Source organism: Pelophylax lessonae (genome assembly GCF_965119305.1).
Source record: "Pelophylax lessonae genome assembly, chromosome: 3".
NCBI classification, from domain to species: Eukaryota; Metazoa; Chordata; class Amphibia; order Anura; family Ranidae; genus Pelophylax; species Pelophylax lessonae.
Window position 1 is genome coordinate 30,698,745 of NC_138770.1, and position 15,805 is coordinate 30,714,549.

At 44.9% G+C, this 15,805-nt stretch overlaps 4 protein-coding genes across 4 annotated transcripts in view; 2 read left to right on the forward strand and 2 right to left on the reverse strand.

Moving 5' to 3' along the window:
- Nucleotides 1–12,082, reverse strand: part of LOC309549881 (uncharacterized protein) — a gene marked incomplete at both ends in the record, with an annotated part of 31,990 nt that extends 19,908 nt beyond the window's left edge. The window contains 2 exon segments of the mRNA XM_082250375.1: nucleotides 9,422–9,665; nucleotides 12,074–12,082. Of these exon segments, the coding sequence (XP_082106501.1) occupies nucleotides 9,422–9,665; nucleotides 12,074–12,082 (253 nt within the window).
- The window catches only part of LOC309550684 (uncharacterized protein), a 1,024,308-nt gene that overhangs the window by 731,520 nt on the left and 276,983 nt on the right, over nucleotides 1–15,805 (forward strand). The gene's annotated exons all lie outside the window — the stretch shown is intronic.
- Nucleotides 1–15,805, reverse strand: part of LOC309550736 (uncharacterized protein) — an 851,482-nt gene that overhangs the window by 414,628 nt on the left and 421,049 nt on the right. Inside the window, exon 4 of the mRNA XM_082251073.1 lies at nucleotides 12,932–13,055. Within this exon, the coding sequence (XP_082107199.1) occupies nucleotides 12,932–13,055 (124 nt within the window). The remainder of the gene's footprint in view (nucleotides 1–12,931; nucleotides 13,056–15,805) is intronic.
- LOC309550715 (uncharacterized protein) overlaps nucleotides 1–15,805 on the forward strand; it is a 523,380-nt gene that overhangs the window by 396,590 nt on the left and 110,985 nt on the right. The window lies entirely within an intron of this gene.

Sequence of the window (15,805 nt, forward strand, 5' to 3'; positions counted from 1 at the left end):
TTAGTTTAATTTAATACAAAATAACCTCAAAAATATCATATGCCGTTCATTTATCATATAAAGAAACAATCTTTTCTCCGTGCTACAAACTCCCAGCTTATAAAACTACTTCCTCTTTTCATATCAAAGACACAGAGCCTGTTTTTTTTTTCCTGTCTTAAAAGTAACCACGACAGGCTTATGAATTAAAGGGCAATGAGCATCCTTACTTTTTTCTTATGAATACAAGATTTGCTGTGTTTTCTCATGAAACAATTCAACACATTATTGTTTATACTTGTTTCAACTCATTTATCATAATATCAATACTCATTCAACTTCATACTCTCCTGCTTCCATATTTCTGCAACTGATTTTAAGTTTGTTCTTGCCAAATCTGGTTCATACACTTTACAAAAATCTGTCATATCCTATCTTATCTTATCCTACAACTAGGATTATTAGCTTTCCAACTACAGAACACTTTAATTGGCTATGTAGCCAAAAAAAAATGCTCCCAGAGCATTTAATCTTCGAATGCAAACTCCCTGGTCTGCCCCATTTATCTGGTAACCCTGTTACCCATACACTCTAAGGCCATGGTCCTAATGACCTTTCTCATCGACCCCTGGTCGGTATCTACGGAAACCCAGTTTCCCATTTCACTGTTATCCAAAAAAATGGAATAACTACCTCTAACTTCCGAGTTCTCTGTGACTTGGAATTACCTCTAACTTCCGAGTTCTCTGTGACTTGGAATTACCTCTAACTTCCGAGTTCTCTGTGACTTGGAATTACCTCTAACTTCCGAGTTCTCTGTGACTTGGAATTACCTCTAACTTCCGAGTTCTCTGTGACTTGGAATTACCTCTAACTTCCGAGTTCTCTGTGACTTGGAATTACCTCTAACTTCCGAGTTCTCTGTGACTTGGACTTAAAAACAGCCTATTACCATATGCATATGTTTACATATATACTATAACATAGAGATAGAAACCTTTACATGTATATGAAATGTCAGGCTAAAACAGTCATATACATTCAATGTTTGCTACATCTCAAATGGACACTCCGAAATGAGACCACTTTACCAGAACAGAACTGGGGGTCACGTTCCTGCGTGTCCAAGACACCCACAGTGGTGAGGGTTGACCCAACCTCACCTTTCGCAACAATATATACACCGACTAAGGGTTTAGGTTCTTTAAGAGGGTATTACGTCAAAAATAAAACAGAGTTACCTGGACGCCATTGGATGGACTGAAAAACATTGTAAGCAGACAATGGGCTTACCTGGCCAGATATTTTCAGTGTATCCAATGCAGTCCAGATGTCTCACTCCGTCCGCAGATGACGTCATCTCTCCTGGGCTCAAGCTCGCCAAATTGTTGTGGAATTTTTCCTCAGGTACAAAATACCTGTTACCTGTTAGTCAGTGATACCAAATCAGACAATATATAGCTATATATATAATGAGATCAGACAAGACTCAAGATGGCTGAATCATAGTGACCTGATTTATTACAACATTGCTGGAGTTTAAATATACTCAGAAATGGGTTTGTCATTACAATCTGACGTACAAGAAATGGGTTGTTATTAACATCTTTTGTCCAATCAAAGTTAACAACTAATTATAGTAAGCATTATGTCAATCTAGATCGTGATTCTCTGTCATAAAGGGAAATTTCTTGGTGACACACAATAAAAGTTCCAAAGGGGCTTTTTAGAAGATATTATTTGCTTTGTGGTCAGCTGTCCAGACAGAGTTGATATTCTGAGAGATAGGGAATTTCCACTGTTTCGGTCATCTGATATATTCTTAGCCTTTGCAAGCTCAGTGACACATGTAAAGAAATCAAAGTAAAATGAGATTAACTCAAAAGACATTTTGTTTAAGATAACCATTCTAAATGCCAGTCAATGCATCCTGTAAAGGCCAATAAGGTATCCAGAAAATGCGAGATAGGTATGCCACGACAGATATACCCCCGAAGAACAAGACCAACACATGAAGTTACCATCAGTAGATGCTGCAACCCCCCCAAGGACACATCCAATTATCATGATTGAGTATACCCTTTAGGGACACAGCATCCTCCAATGACAACTCATATGGCTAAGCTCATGAAGGCCACATCAAGCAAATAGGTGACTCATTATCAGGGGTTGTTTTCTCAGAGAATAGGTGCAGGAACTCCCCCTTTCTTTGCCCCTACCCACCTCTGAGCATTATTCCTAGGTTCCACCCCCTACCCACCTCCGAACACCATTCCTTGGTTCCACTGTCTACCCACCTCCAAGCATCATTCCTTGGTTCCACCCTCTACCACCTCCTGAGCACCATTCTTTGGTTCCACCTCTACCCACCTCCGAGCACCATTCCTTGGTTCCACCCCCTACCCACCTCCGAGCACCATTCTTTGGTTCCACCCTCCACCCACCTCCAAGCAACATTCCTTGGTTCCACCTCTACCCACCTCTGAGCACCATTACTTGGTTCCACCCTCTACCCACCTCCAAGTACCATTACTTGGTTCCACCCTCTACCCACCTCCAAGCACCATTTCTTGGTTTCACCCCCTACCCACCTCCCAGTACTGCCCTTTTTAACAATACTGAACCAGGTATCATTTTGTGGTGCTGAGTAATTTGTATGGGATTTGGTAATGATAACAAGAAAAACAGTAAAATAGATTCCCTGCAGCCAGTAACAAAAAAGACCCCCACCAGTATCAATAGTTTCCCTAACAACAATGAAGCACCTGTAACAAAATCAGCCCTAGCAACAATAAACTCCTGGCTGCAACAAAAGATCTCTGCACAGCCAGCACCAATAGACTCTCCATCAGCCTGCAACAACAGACCTCTCCCTCAACAGTAGATCTCGCCCAGCAACAACTGACCCCTGAAATGTAAGACCCACCCCCAGCAATAGTAGGTCCTCCACCAGCAACAAAAGACCCCCCTGCCAAAATAGATCCCCTCCATCTAGAATAGACCCCCCCAGCAGAGAGCAGAAATAGACCCTACAGCACACTCCACCACCCCTTGCTATTACATACAGTCAGTGCTAGAGGTGTCCTAACTGTACTCCTGGTCTCCACCATAGCTACAAGTGCGGGTATTCCCCTGTAGGGTACTCATGGAATAGGGTGCAGGAGATAGGGTGCAGTGTGTCTGAAAGGAGTACGTGGTAACCCAGGTGTTGAGTGTCCTGAAATGAGTGGTGAAAGTACCTTATCAGGACTCTAGGTGGAAGTGGCATTAAAGGGTGTGACCAGTGGTGTGATCACCTGAGACTGAGCTCTGAATTTTACAGCCAAGTTTGAAAAGCTTACGCCGTAAGGGGAATACATTCCAGACTTCGTAATGTTTTATAGAGTAATGGTCAAAGTTACAGGGTGACCCTGTCTTATCTGTCCTGAATACTGGACTGTATATAAGGTCCATGCATTAATCGTCATGGTGGGCATACCCCCGAAGAGGTCCTCAGGGACTGGGTTCCATAGGTATGAAGTTCCATAGTGATGAACTACAACCCTGGACCTGTATAGCACCCTGTGGCTAACTGAACACATTACACCAAGTGCCATAGTGAGCACCTCAAATTTGATGTCCCTTCAAAATAACTCAACACACAGCCATTAATGTCAAAACTGCTGGCAACAAAAGTGAGTACACCCCCAGTTTAAAGTGTCAAAATTGGGCCAAAAGTCAATATTTTGTGTGGCCACCATTATTTTCTAGCACTGCCTGGTTGCCGCCACACATGCTTGACACCATCTGAACCAAATAGGTTTATCTTGGTCTCATCAGACCACAGAACATGGTTCCATTAATCCATGTCCTTAGTCTGCTTGTCTTCAGCAAACTGTTTGAGGGCTTTCTTATGCATCATCTTCAGAAGAAGTTTCCTTCTGGGATGACAGCCATGCAGACCAATTTGATGCAGTGTGCAGTGAATGGTCTGAGCACTGACAGGCTGACCCCCCCACCCCTTCAACCTCTGCAGCAATGCTGGCAGCACTCATACGTCTATTTTCCCAAAGACAACCACTGTATATGATGCTGAGCACGTGCACTCAACTTCTTTGGTCAATCATGGTGAGGCCTGTTCTGAGTGAAACCTCTCCTGTTAAACCACTGTATGGTCTTGGCCATCGTGCTGCAGCTCAGTTTCAGGGTCTTGGCAATCTTCTTATAGCCTAGGCCATCCTTATGTAGAGCAGCAATTCTTTTTTTCATATCCTCAGAGAGTTATTTGCCATGATGTGCCATGTTGAACTTCCAGTAACCAGTATGAGGGAGTGAGAGCGATAACACCAAATTTACCACATCTGCTCCCCATTCACACCTGAGACCTTCTAACACTAATGAGTCACATGACATCAGGGAGGGAAAATGGCTAATTGGGCCCAATTTGGACATTGTCACTTAGGGGTGTACTCACTTTTGTTGCCAGCGGTTTAGATATTAATGGCTGTGTGTTAAGTTATTTTGAGGGGACAGTAAATTTACACTGTTATACAAGCTGTACACTCACTACTTTACATTGTAGCAAAGTGTCATTTCTTCAGTGTTGTCACATGAAAAGATAGAATAAAATATTTACACAAATGTGAGGGGTGTACTTACTTTTGTGAGATACTGTATATTTTATCTTGTTCCTAGGATAATCAGGACAGATACCTGCATATACAACACATTTTGGTCCGATTCCCCCCCCCCCCCCGTGTCTGCCCCAGGTCGGGTTAATTTGTTGGGGGTTAGAAGGAAGGCCGTGTGCTAGTAAGCCATGTTTGTATTTATTATGATGTACATAAATACAGATTATGTTCTATGTTTATGAAACACTAATATCGAGTCTGTTCATTTTAAGAGAAAACTGCCTGTACATCTTCATAGTCCTGAAGAAGCCTTGTGTGAAACGCGTTGACCAGTGAACAGACGAAGATAGAGGAATATGATCCAAAGCAAACACAGTGACGTGCCTCCATCCCTAATGGTTAATGCAAACAGAAAACAGAGGTCGTGGGACTTTAAATGAGGCAGGTCAGCAACTAAGATATACAAAAATAGAATCTGAACGTAGTCATTTATTATACATACAGTAATTGATACAAATGTTGACATCAGTAACAAATATGATGCAGACATGTATACAAAAAAAAGCTGAGCCAAAGAAATCCATATAGTAAGGAGATTGTTATAATAGTAATAAGATATATTCAGTAATAAAGTACATGGCCGTCACTAAATGTTACATCTAAGTGAAGAGAGGAAATATCTATACCTACACGAACCTTATGATATATACCAACTTATCCTTATATATGTATGATGTACATGAGTGAAATTAGTAGGAGACATTGATCTCCTGTGTACGAGCTGAGCTTAGTTTGGGGCCAGTTTCCTCATTTTATTGAGATCTGGTTTTAGATAAACCAATAAATGTTATTTTAGGATAAATCCATGTAGTTGTTATCTGTCTCATGCTGTGCCCTTAAAGTCCACACATATGACAGTGGTTCCTTGTGAACATCTGTAGGTTCCCATTTCTCTGAACAGATAGGATGTTGGGACTCTCATGATAGCTCTGGTTTTTCTTCTCCTATCCAAGTTCTCCAAATAAAACATAAAAACACATCCCCTAGACTGGTCATTGGAGACAACGAGCGGAAGAGTGTGTGCACCTGGCTGTGTGAAAATACCCTGTATCTGGCTGTGGAGTAATCAGTGGGAGGCCCGGGGAAACCAATATCCAAGCGGCTCCTGCGGGGGTACCGCTACGCAGAAAGCAAACCTTGCTTCTACAAACAGTTCTCTCCTCAGGACAGAAAAGAAGACAAAGGTAGGCGACTGGAGCAAACTTTGATAAGATGCTGCAATGCACATCGATCACCCAGAGAGCAGAGTCCTCTCCATATGTTTTCCTTTTGGTTACTCCCTAGCAGCCCGCATGGCGTCTGCTCCCTTCTGCTGACCTCAAGACAAACATACTCACGTGTCCCGCACCTCTTCCATGGGGCAATCGATGCATCCGCAGGGCGACCTGGGATCCCAGAGGAAGGAACACAACTGCTATATCTGGGTTGGGCACGCTTAGGAGACGTGCAGAATGGGAAAATTTGTTTCGTTTCGGATAGATTAGTTATGTTACTAATTTCGATTCATTATGGCATTTGTTTACTTTTGTATAGTTTTTGTTAAATTTATATACATTTTTGGTAAAATTTGTTTAGTTTATTCATTTTCTAACTAATTTCAACTTGTCAGAATGATCGGAATTCCGTCGAAAAACGATTGACTGATTTGAATTCTGTGTGAAGAAATAGCGAGTTGTTAAGCAGGGGGCTGGGAAGCCGGCCGCCCGCATCCTTAACAACCAATGACTCATCATCTGTCAGCAGGCTTCCCCACTGACAGATGAATGGAAAGAAAAGAATGCCGACATTGCTCGGCAATAGAAAAATGTTTAAAAAAATTATGTGGGATCCCCCCCCCCCAATTTATACCAGGCCCAAACCAAAATGTAATAAAAAATGGATCCCCCAAAATCCATACCAGACCTTTACCTGAGCATGCAGTTCGGCAAGTCAGGAAAGGGGGGACTAGCGAGACCCCCCTCCTAACCCATACCAGGCCACATGCCCTCAACATGGGGGGGGGGTGCTTTGGGGCAGCTCTGCCCCCCACCCCAAAGCTCCTTGTCCCCATGTTGATAGGGACAAGGGTCTTTTCCCCACAACCGTGGCCTGTGGTTGAGGGGGTCTGCAGGCAGAGGGCTTGTCATAATCTGAAAGCCCCTTTTACTAAGGGGCCACCAGATCCCGCCCCCCCATGTGAATGAGTATCAGGACCATAGTACATGTACCTATTCACCAAAAAAGTGTCAAAAAGTAATAAAAACACAACATTTTTGAAAAATCCTTTATTAAAAAATAAAAACCAGCATCCCCCCGCTGTAGATCCGTCATCAATCACAACGCCAGCCACACCCGAAAAAACTAATTTAAAAAGACGCTCTCGCCATCATGGAGGCCCTCTGCTTACTGCAGGCTCCCAGTTTCACATCTTTTATATAGGTAAGAGGCAGGGCCACCTGTCTACATCACCTGGTGGCACCGCCCTTTCTGACATCAGAGACCCAGCATGCACCGGTCCATAACGTCAGAAAGGGCCAATGCCACCAGGTGATGTAGACAGGTAACCAACTCCCCTTACCTATGTAAGAAATGTCAAATGGTGGAGCCTGCAGTAGTTATTCTTTAATAAAGGATTTTTCAAAAATTGTGTGTGTGCTTTTATTACTTTTTAAAAAATTTTGGTGAATAGGTACGGGTACTATGGTCCCGATAACACCAAAGTTCCAGCGCTGACACTGCAGTAATCACACGATACTATACTATATGGTCCTGATACTAATTCATATGGGGGGGGGTGGGATCTGGGGGCCCCCTTGGGAAAAGGGGCATTCAGATTACGACAAGCCCCCTGCAGGCACCCCCACAAGCACAGGCCACGGTTGTGGGGAAGAGTCCCTTGTCCCCATCAACATGGGGACAAGGTGCTTTGGGGTGGGGTGGGGGGGCAGAGCTTCCCCAAAGCACCCACACCCCCCATTTTGAGGACATGTGGCCTGGTATTGTTGAGGGGGGCCCTCACTCGTCCCTCCCACTTTTCTGACCTGCCAGGCTGCATGCCGGGATATGGTATGGATTTTAGGGGAGAACTCACGCTGTTTTTTTATTTTGGCTGCTAAGGGCCTGGTATGGACTGGGGGGGGGGGGGGGGGCACGCTGTTTTCTTCTATTGCCAAGCAATGCTGGCATTCTTTTATTTCCATTCATCTGTCAGTGGGGAAGCCCGCTGACAGCTGATGAGTCATGGTTGTCAAGGATGTGGGCGACCGGCTTCCCAGCTTGCTGCTTAACAGCCAGCCATTTCTTCACACAGAATTTGATCGATCGTTTTTTGACTGATCCGAATCGTTCTGAAAAGTTAGAATTAGGTAGAAAATGAATAAATGAAACAAATTTTAACAGATTTCAACGAGATTCATTGCAATTTCATTTGGAGATTTGGATACATCCAAATCTAGGAATAACCAGAAATTTGTCGGAATTTGTATTCGCATTGAAACAAATTTCACGTGTCTAACACTTAATGGCCACCCGCTAACAGCTGGGCTCCCAGCCAATGCAAATGGCCGCCGATGGCAGGGCCCACTCTCCAGGATCCTCTACATATGTGTGCCATAACACCACCCCGCTGATAGCTGGGGACTCAATGACCACTCGGGACATCCTGGAAGACTTCTGGATACCAAAGGAAGCTCCTGACATCCCGCACAGCTGCCCAGCACCAGACCCGCCCACCAATACTTCCAATAGGTAGGAAAACTTCATACAAAAATGGTCCTATAAGTGAGGAGGACAAAAAAGGAACGCAGCCATTGGCTTATCCTGAACATTTATGAGGGTGGGGTCTTATGGGGGAGGAACGAGGGCGCGGCTACCCAAAAGTACGCTGCCATGGACATCTGTCAGGAAAGCACATTATGGCCACTAGATGGAACTGACCATTATGGGAAATTCACCGTGACTGGGGGAATGCGGGTCACATTTCATCAACACATTTATAACAACCCGATCTGTAAGTGTTTGTGAAAATTTCCCACACAAAATGTACTCAGCCAATGAAAGATAAGGACTCCATTTTTAATTTTTCTCCTGCTATCAATGGCCGACACGGGACAACACTTCATCCATGTCTTTGGTGATCTCTGTTCTCCTTATGAAGGGTTTCTTACATGATGAAGATCAGCCATGGAGTATATCTGAGGTGTATATCAAGGTGTGCTTCTTCCCCACATGTCCACCAACATTCATATAGAAGACATTTCCCGCACTCAAGGCACTAATACACCTCCAGGGTTGTGTGGGACCCCTGATGTACAGGAAGACAGGACTTCGTGAAGAACATTTCCCTCACTCAGGACAGGAATACAGCTTCTCCCCCTTGTGAGATCTCTGATGTCTGTAAAGATTGGACTTCTGTGTAAAACATTTCCCGCACTCAGGACAGGAATATGGTTTCTCCCCCGTGTGAGATCTCCGATGTGTGGAAAGATCGGACTTCGCTGAAAAACATTTCCCGCACTCAGGACAGGAATACGGCTTCTCACCAGTGTGCGATCTCTGATGTCTGCAAAGAGTGGACTTATCTGAAAAACATTTCCCACACTCAGGACAGGAATATGGCTTCTCACCAGTGTGCGATCTCTGATGCTTGGAAAGATCAGACTTCTCTGAAAAACATTTCCCGCACTCAGGACAGAAATACGGTTTCTCACCAGTGTGCAGTCTCTGATGTGTGGAAAGATGGGACTTCTCTGAAAAACATTTCCCGCACTCAGGACAGGAATACGGCTTCTCACCAGTGTGCAGTCTCTGATGTGTGGAAAGATGGGACTTCTGTGAAAAACATTTCCCGCACTCAGGACAGGAATACGGCTTCTCACCAGTGTGCGATCTCTGATGCTTGGAAAGATCAGACTTCACTGAAAAACATTTCCCGCACTCAGGACAGGAATACGGCTTCTCACCAGTGTGAGATCTCTGATGCAGGGAAAGACTGGATTTCTGTGAAAAACATTTCCCGCACTCAGGACAGGAATACGGCTTCTCACCAGTGTGCGATCTCTGATGCATGGAAAGAGTGGATTTCTCTGAAAAACATTTCCCGCACTCAGGACAGGAATACAGCTTCTCACCGGTGTGAGACCTTTTATGCACATTAAGCTTGTATTTAGAACGGAAACACTTCCCGCACTCAGTACAGGAGAATCTCTTATCTGTTGTAAGGACGGCACCATCCCTCACAGTCTGAGGTTCCTCAGGATAAGAGGAATACAATGGTCCGGCACCGTCCCTCACAGTCTGAGGTTCCTCAGGATAAGAGGAATACGATGGTCCGGCACCGTCCCTCACAGTCTGAGGTTCCTCAGGATAAGAGGAATACGATGGTCCGGCACCATCCCTCACAGTCTGAGGTTCCTCAGGATAAGAGTAATACGATGGTCCAGCACCGTCCCTCACAGTCTGAGGTTCCTCAGGATAAGAGGAATACGATGGTCCATCTACACTGTGTGGTGCCGGATGGACATTTGAGGTAGCCGGGTTTTCTCCTGGACTATACTGTGTGATGTCCTCATCTTCTACTTTACAGTCTGGAGACAAAGTGAGACAATCCTCTGAGGTTTTCCTCATCTCCCGTCCATCTACTAAAATAGAAATACAAAGATTATTACTAGACATGAGCAGATTGGTTCCCCTAAACCAGGACTCCGCCCACATCAGGCAGCTTTCCCTCTCAATTGCCCCCTCAAGGTAACTAGTAAATGGGTCCTCTGATCTCCTACCAGTTCATTTCTTTATTCATGGACCTTAGTCAAAGAGGAAGACAACGAGAACTGTCTTTTATAGTAGTGACAGTGATGAGGGGATTATGTCCCCTCCCCCTTATCACTCATTGTCATCTTCCCAACACAAGAAGTCCTGCACTTCCTTATTCAATCAATAATTTAGTCATGAATAACAGCGGGGCTGAGCCCCACCAGAGTTCAGAGAGTGAGGATGGGGGGAGAACAACCAAGATGAAGACTGGACTGATCCTGAAGACCACCATCATTTGGTTACTGACTCCTCCCTCATTATCACTTTCTGTTTAAGGTTCCAAAGTTGGAGGATGTTATCACATTATTATCAACATGTAAAAGTCTGTCCTCCAATCAAATCATCAGATATAAAATGTCCAGCTGGTAGGAAATGGGCGTAACAAAAGAGAATCCATATTATGTGTATATATAGCAGTGGGTAGAGGGGAGAGAGCAGAAGTCAGGAGTATGTAATGTACAACATATAGTATATAGTGCAGGGGTCAGGAGTATGTAATGTACAACATAGAGTATATAGTGTAGGGGACAGGAGTATGTAATGTACAGCATAGAGTATATAGTGCAGGGGTCAGGAGTATGTAATGTACAGCATAGAGTATATAGTGCAGGGGTCAGGAGTATGTAATGTATAACATAGAGTATATAGTGCAGGGGTCAGGAGTATGTAATGTACAACATATAGTATATAGTGCAGGGGTCAGGAGTATGTAATGTACAACATAGAGTATATAGTGTAGGGGACAGGAGTATGTAATGTACAGCATAGAGTATATAGTGCAGGGGTCAGGAGTATGTAATGTATAACATAGAGTATATAGTGCAGGGGTCAGGAGTATGTAATGTACAACAAAGTATATGGTGCAGGGGTCAGGAGTATGTAATGTACAATATAGAGTATATAGTGCAGGGTTCCGGAGTCATTATATTTGTGTTCACTAATCAGTTGCAGAGGTCCCACACCGCTGCCTCCCATCTCCTGAGACTGCACTCAGTGACTTGGGTGTGAGAATATACAGACATATCCCTCCACCCGGCACAGCCAGCAAACAACAGAGCAAGTAATCCCGGGAGAATTGTTCTGTCAGAGATCTTGCTAGACCCGGACATGGGGCAGAAGACCCAAGGTACATACCCCAGGTGCCTAGGTCAAGCAACACCTATGGTAAAAATCAACATTTTACTGCCAGCCGAATCCCAGAATCTCCATAAATCCAGTCTAGATACATAAATTGTGTCTGCAGTACAGAGAAGGAAGATTATCCGAGAGAAATACAGGAATACAGGACGGGGAACACAGCTCAGGAAAGTGACCAGGGGATTACAGGCTGATATCACCCAGTCCCCGCCCTACTCTGGACCAATCAGTGAGCAGTATGGGTGGAGGAATGTATTTAGTGTTAATGACCCACCTGTGCTGATCTCTGTAGGAGTGTCCTCCTCTATAAATGTCCCCGTTATTCCATCCTCCTCCATAGACTGCTGATCATCCCTCACATACCTCTCTTCTTCTTCTGCTTTAACTTCAAATTCTATATCGATTGGATCTCCACTCTAAATCAGGAAAATGAGAGAGAAAATCATCTGTAAAATATACGATTTAATATTGCAATATTACATTAACACTCCACACACTGTCTCCATGAGTTTGTGTTTTATAAGCTCCGCCCACTAACCTTGTAACAGTGAGGGATGGTGTGACCTTCCTGTGTGGAATCCCGGGAATACAGAGGACGGGGACATCTCTCTGGTGGGTTCCTGGTATTAGGTGGCTCCATCATATCCTTGTGTCCTTCTGAAAACTCCTTCATTACTCCGTACTCCTCATCCTCCTCTTTATACTCTTCTTTAACATCAATATTATCATCCCCGAGGTTTCCACTCTGAATATAGAATAAAAAATGAATTGTAACAAATATACTGTATATAAATCATTACTACCAATAATTGTCACTCATCTACCTGATGATGGTGGGGGATGGTGTGACCTTCCTGTGTGGAATCCCGGGAATACAGAGGACGGGGACATCTCTCTGGTGGGTTTCTGTAGCTGGATGACTCCACCATGGTGTCCTGGTACAGATCTTTGTGTTCTTTTAGAAACTCTGACTCCTTCATCACCCCATCCTCATCATCCTCCTCTTTTATCTCTTCTTTAACCTTAACTTTAGAATCTCTCAGGTTTCCACTCTGAAAATATAATAAAAATGACATCAATGGTAACAATGCAGATAATGTACAGATCCTAATGATACTATCAGTGATTGTTCCTCATCTACCTGATGATGGTGAGGGATGGTGTGACCTTCCTGTGTGGAATCCCGGGAATACAGAGGACAGGGACATCTTTCTGGTGGGTTCCCATTACTGGATCCATCTGTAGGAAACACACACACTGACTGAATACATTGTTTCTATGTGTTTATCAGATGATGGGGGATCTAGGTGGAGCCTCCGTACTGCTCTCTCCTTTACAATAAAGTCTCCTCTTACCCGGTGATGTGAGGGGCGGCTGATTCTCCATCATGACGTCCTTGTAGAGATCCTTGTGTCCTTCTAAATACTCCCACTCCTCCATGGAGAAATAGACAGCGACATCCTGACACCTTATAGGAACCTGACACACACAATGATATAGATAACATCCACACACATAGTTGCATAGTTAATCTGGTTGAAAAAAGACACAAGTCAATTCAGATTAACCAACATAGAAAACCTGTGTATATTCAATCCTATACCCACACCGGTCTGATAACCTTATACCTTTCAGAGTAAGAATCATTAACCACTATTCTCTGTCCTTTAGCCAATTTTCTATCCCTTTTACAAACGGATTTTACAGCCTGTAGACATTACCTTACACATTAGCCGTGTGTGGGGAACTGTGTCACACATTTAAAAAAAAAAAAACAAGTATACCACGTCCACCCCTCTGTCCCAGTATACTACATTTACAGACACCCCTCTGTCCAAGTATACCACATCCACAGCCACCCCTCTGTCCCAGTATACCACGTCCACAGCCACCCCTCTGTCCAAGTATACCACATCCACAGCCACCCCTCTGTCCCAGTATACTACGTCCGCAGCCACCCCTCTGTCCCAGTATACTACGTCCGCAGCCACCCCTCTGTTCAAGTATACAACATTCACAGCCATCCCTTTGTCCAAGTATACCACGCCCACAGCCACCCCTCTGTTCAAGTATACCACATCCACAGCCATCCCTTTGTCCAAGTATACCATGCCCACAGCCGCCCCTCTGTCCAAGTATACGACATCCACAGCCACCACTCTGTCCAAGTATACCACGTCCACAGCCACCCCTCTGTCCAAGTATACCACGTCCACATCCACCCCTCTGTCCCAGTATACTACGTTTACACCCCCCCCCCCTCTGTCCAAGTATACCACATCCACAGCCACCCCTCTGTCCCAGTATACCACGTCCACAGCCACCCCTCTGTCCAAGTATACCACATCCACAGCCACCCCTCTGTCCCAGTATACTACGTCCGCAGCCACCCCTCTGTCCCAGTATACTACGTCCGCAGCCACCCCTCTGTTCAAGTATACAACATTCACAGCCATCCCTTTGTCCAAGTATACCACGCCCACAGCCACCTCTCTGTTCAAGTATACCACATCCACAGCCATCCCTTTGTCCAAGTATACCATGCCTACAGCCACCCCTCTGTCCAAGTATACCACAGCCACCCCTCTGTCCAAGTATACGACATCCACAGCCACCCCTCTGTCCAAGTATACCACGTCCACAGCCACCCCTCTGTCCAAGTATACCACATCCACAGCCCCCCCCCCCCTCTGTCCAAGTATACCACATCCACAGTCACCCCTCAGTCCAAGTATACCACATCCACAGTCACCCCTCAGTCCAAGTATACCACATCCACAGCCACCCCTCTGTCCAAGTATACCATGTCCACAGCCACACCTCTGTCCAAGTATACCACGTCCACAGTCACCCCTCTGTCCAAGTATACCACGTCCACAGTCACCCCTCAGTCCAAGTATAAGACGTCCACAGCCACCCCTCTGTCCAAGTATACCACGTCCACAGCCACCCCTCAGTCCAAGTATACCACGTCCACAGCCACCCCTCTGTCCAAGTATACCACGTCCACAGCCATCCCTCTGTCCAAGTATACGATATCCACAGCCACCCCTCTGTCCAAGTATACCACGTCCACAGCCACCCCTCTGTCCAAGTATACCACATCCACAGCCAACCCTCTGTCCAAGTATACCACGTCCATAGCCATCCCTCTGTCCAAGTATACGACATCCACCCCTCTGTCCAAGTATACCATGTCCACAGTAACCTTTCTGTCCAAGTATACAACGTCTACAGCCACCCCTCTGTCCAAGGGAGAGACATGGGGTGGGGAGCTGTGAGGTCAGTGTGATGTCATAGGACATATAGACTCTGAAGGGAGGGACATTTGAATGGAGAGATTTGAGAGTCCTCTATATGAAGCTCCCTTGCAAACTAAATCATTGTTCCAGGGTGCGTCCTACCTCTCCTAAACTGAAGAGTGAACTCTGATAGAAAAATCTGTCAGGAATGTGTGAAACGAAACTCTCATGTGCTCAGGTGACATGTGGAGTGTTATGTCCCTTAGACACAAGGGTGTTGCTAGCAATGCTGCCAGTATCTGCTCAGCAAGTTACACACAGGCTGGATGCACTTCTTAACCAGGGAGAGCTTTGTTACTCACTCAGAGACATGCTGACATGAAGGAGTCATAATATAACAGCTTCTGTTCCTAACAGATGTAATCTCTTCTCTGTACCATGCTGCTGCTTCCAGGCTCCACACACTGTGTCTGACTTCCTGTTGCAGCCCCTTCCCCATCACGCATCAGGAGAAAAAGGGAAAGGTCACAGTTAATCTGCACAAACATCACACCTCCTCTCCTTTCCAAAAAACAAAAACAAAACAACAAAAAAAAAAAAAAAAGAGAACAAAATGTTCAACACATAACCTAAAAAGGCAAACAGGACCAGTTCAGCAAGTAGCATCTCCAACTCAGTTCTGTGATTTCTGCAACACTTCATGAGTAGTGTTGAGCGAACACGGACTGTATTATTTGTGTTCGTACTGAATAATTGGATTTTTGTTACCCGGTCATTTTATTTTCTGTTTTTTATGTATTGGCGCGCTTTTAATGGCGGGCTTTCAACAGCCAATCAACAAGCGTTTAACTGGTGTGCCTTAAGCCATCCCAGCCATGCCTACAAATGTATTAGTAGCTGTGATTGGCCATCTGAAGCATGTGACCAAGTCTTTATATGTTCGAGACCGAGCGCCGCTGCGTCATTCTGCTGTAGTACAGGGACAGA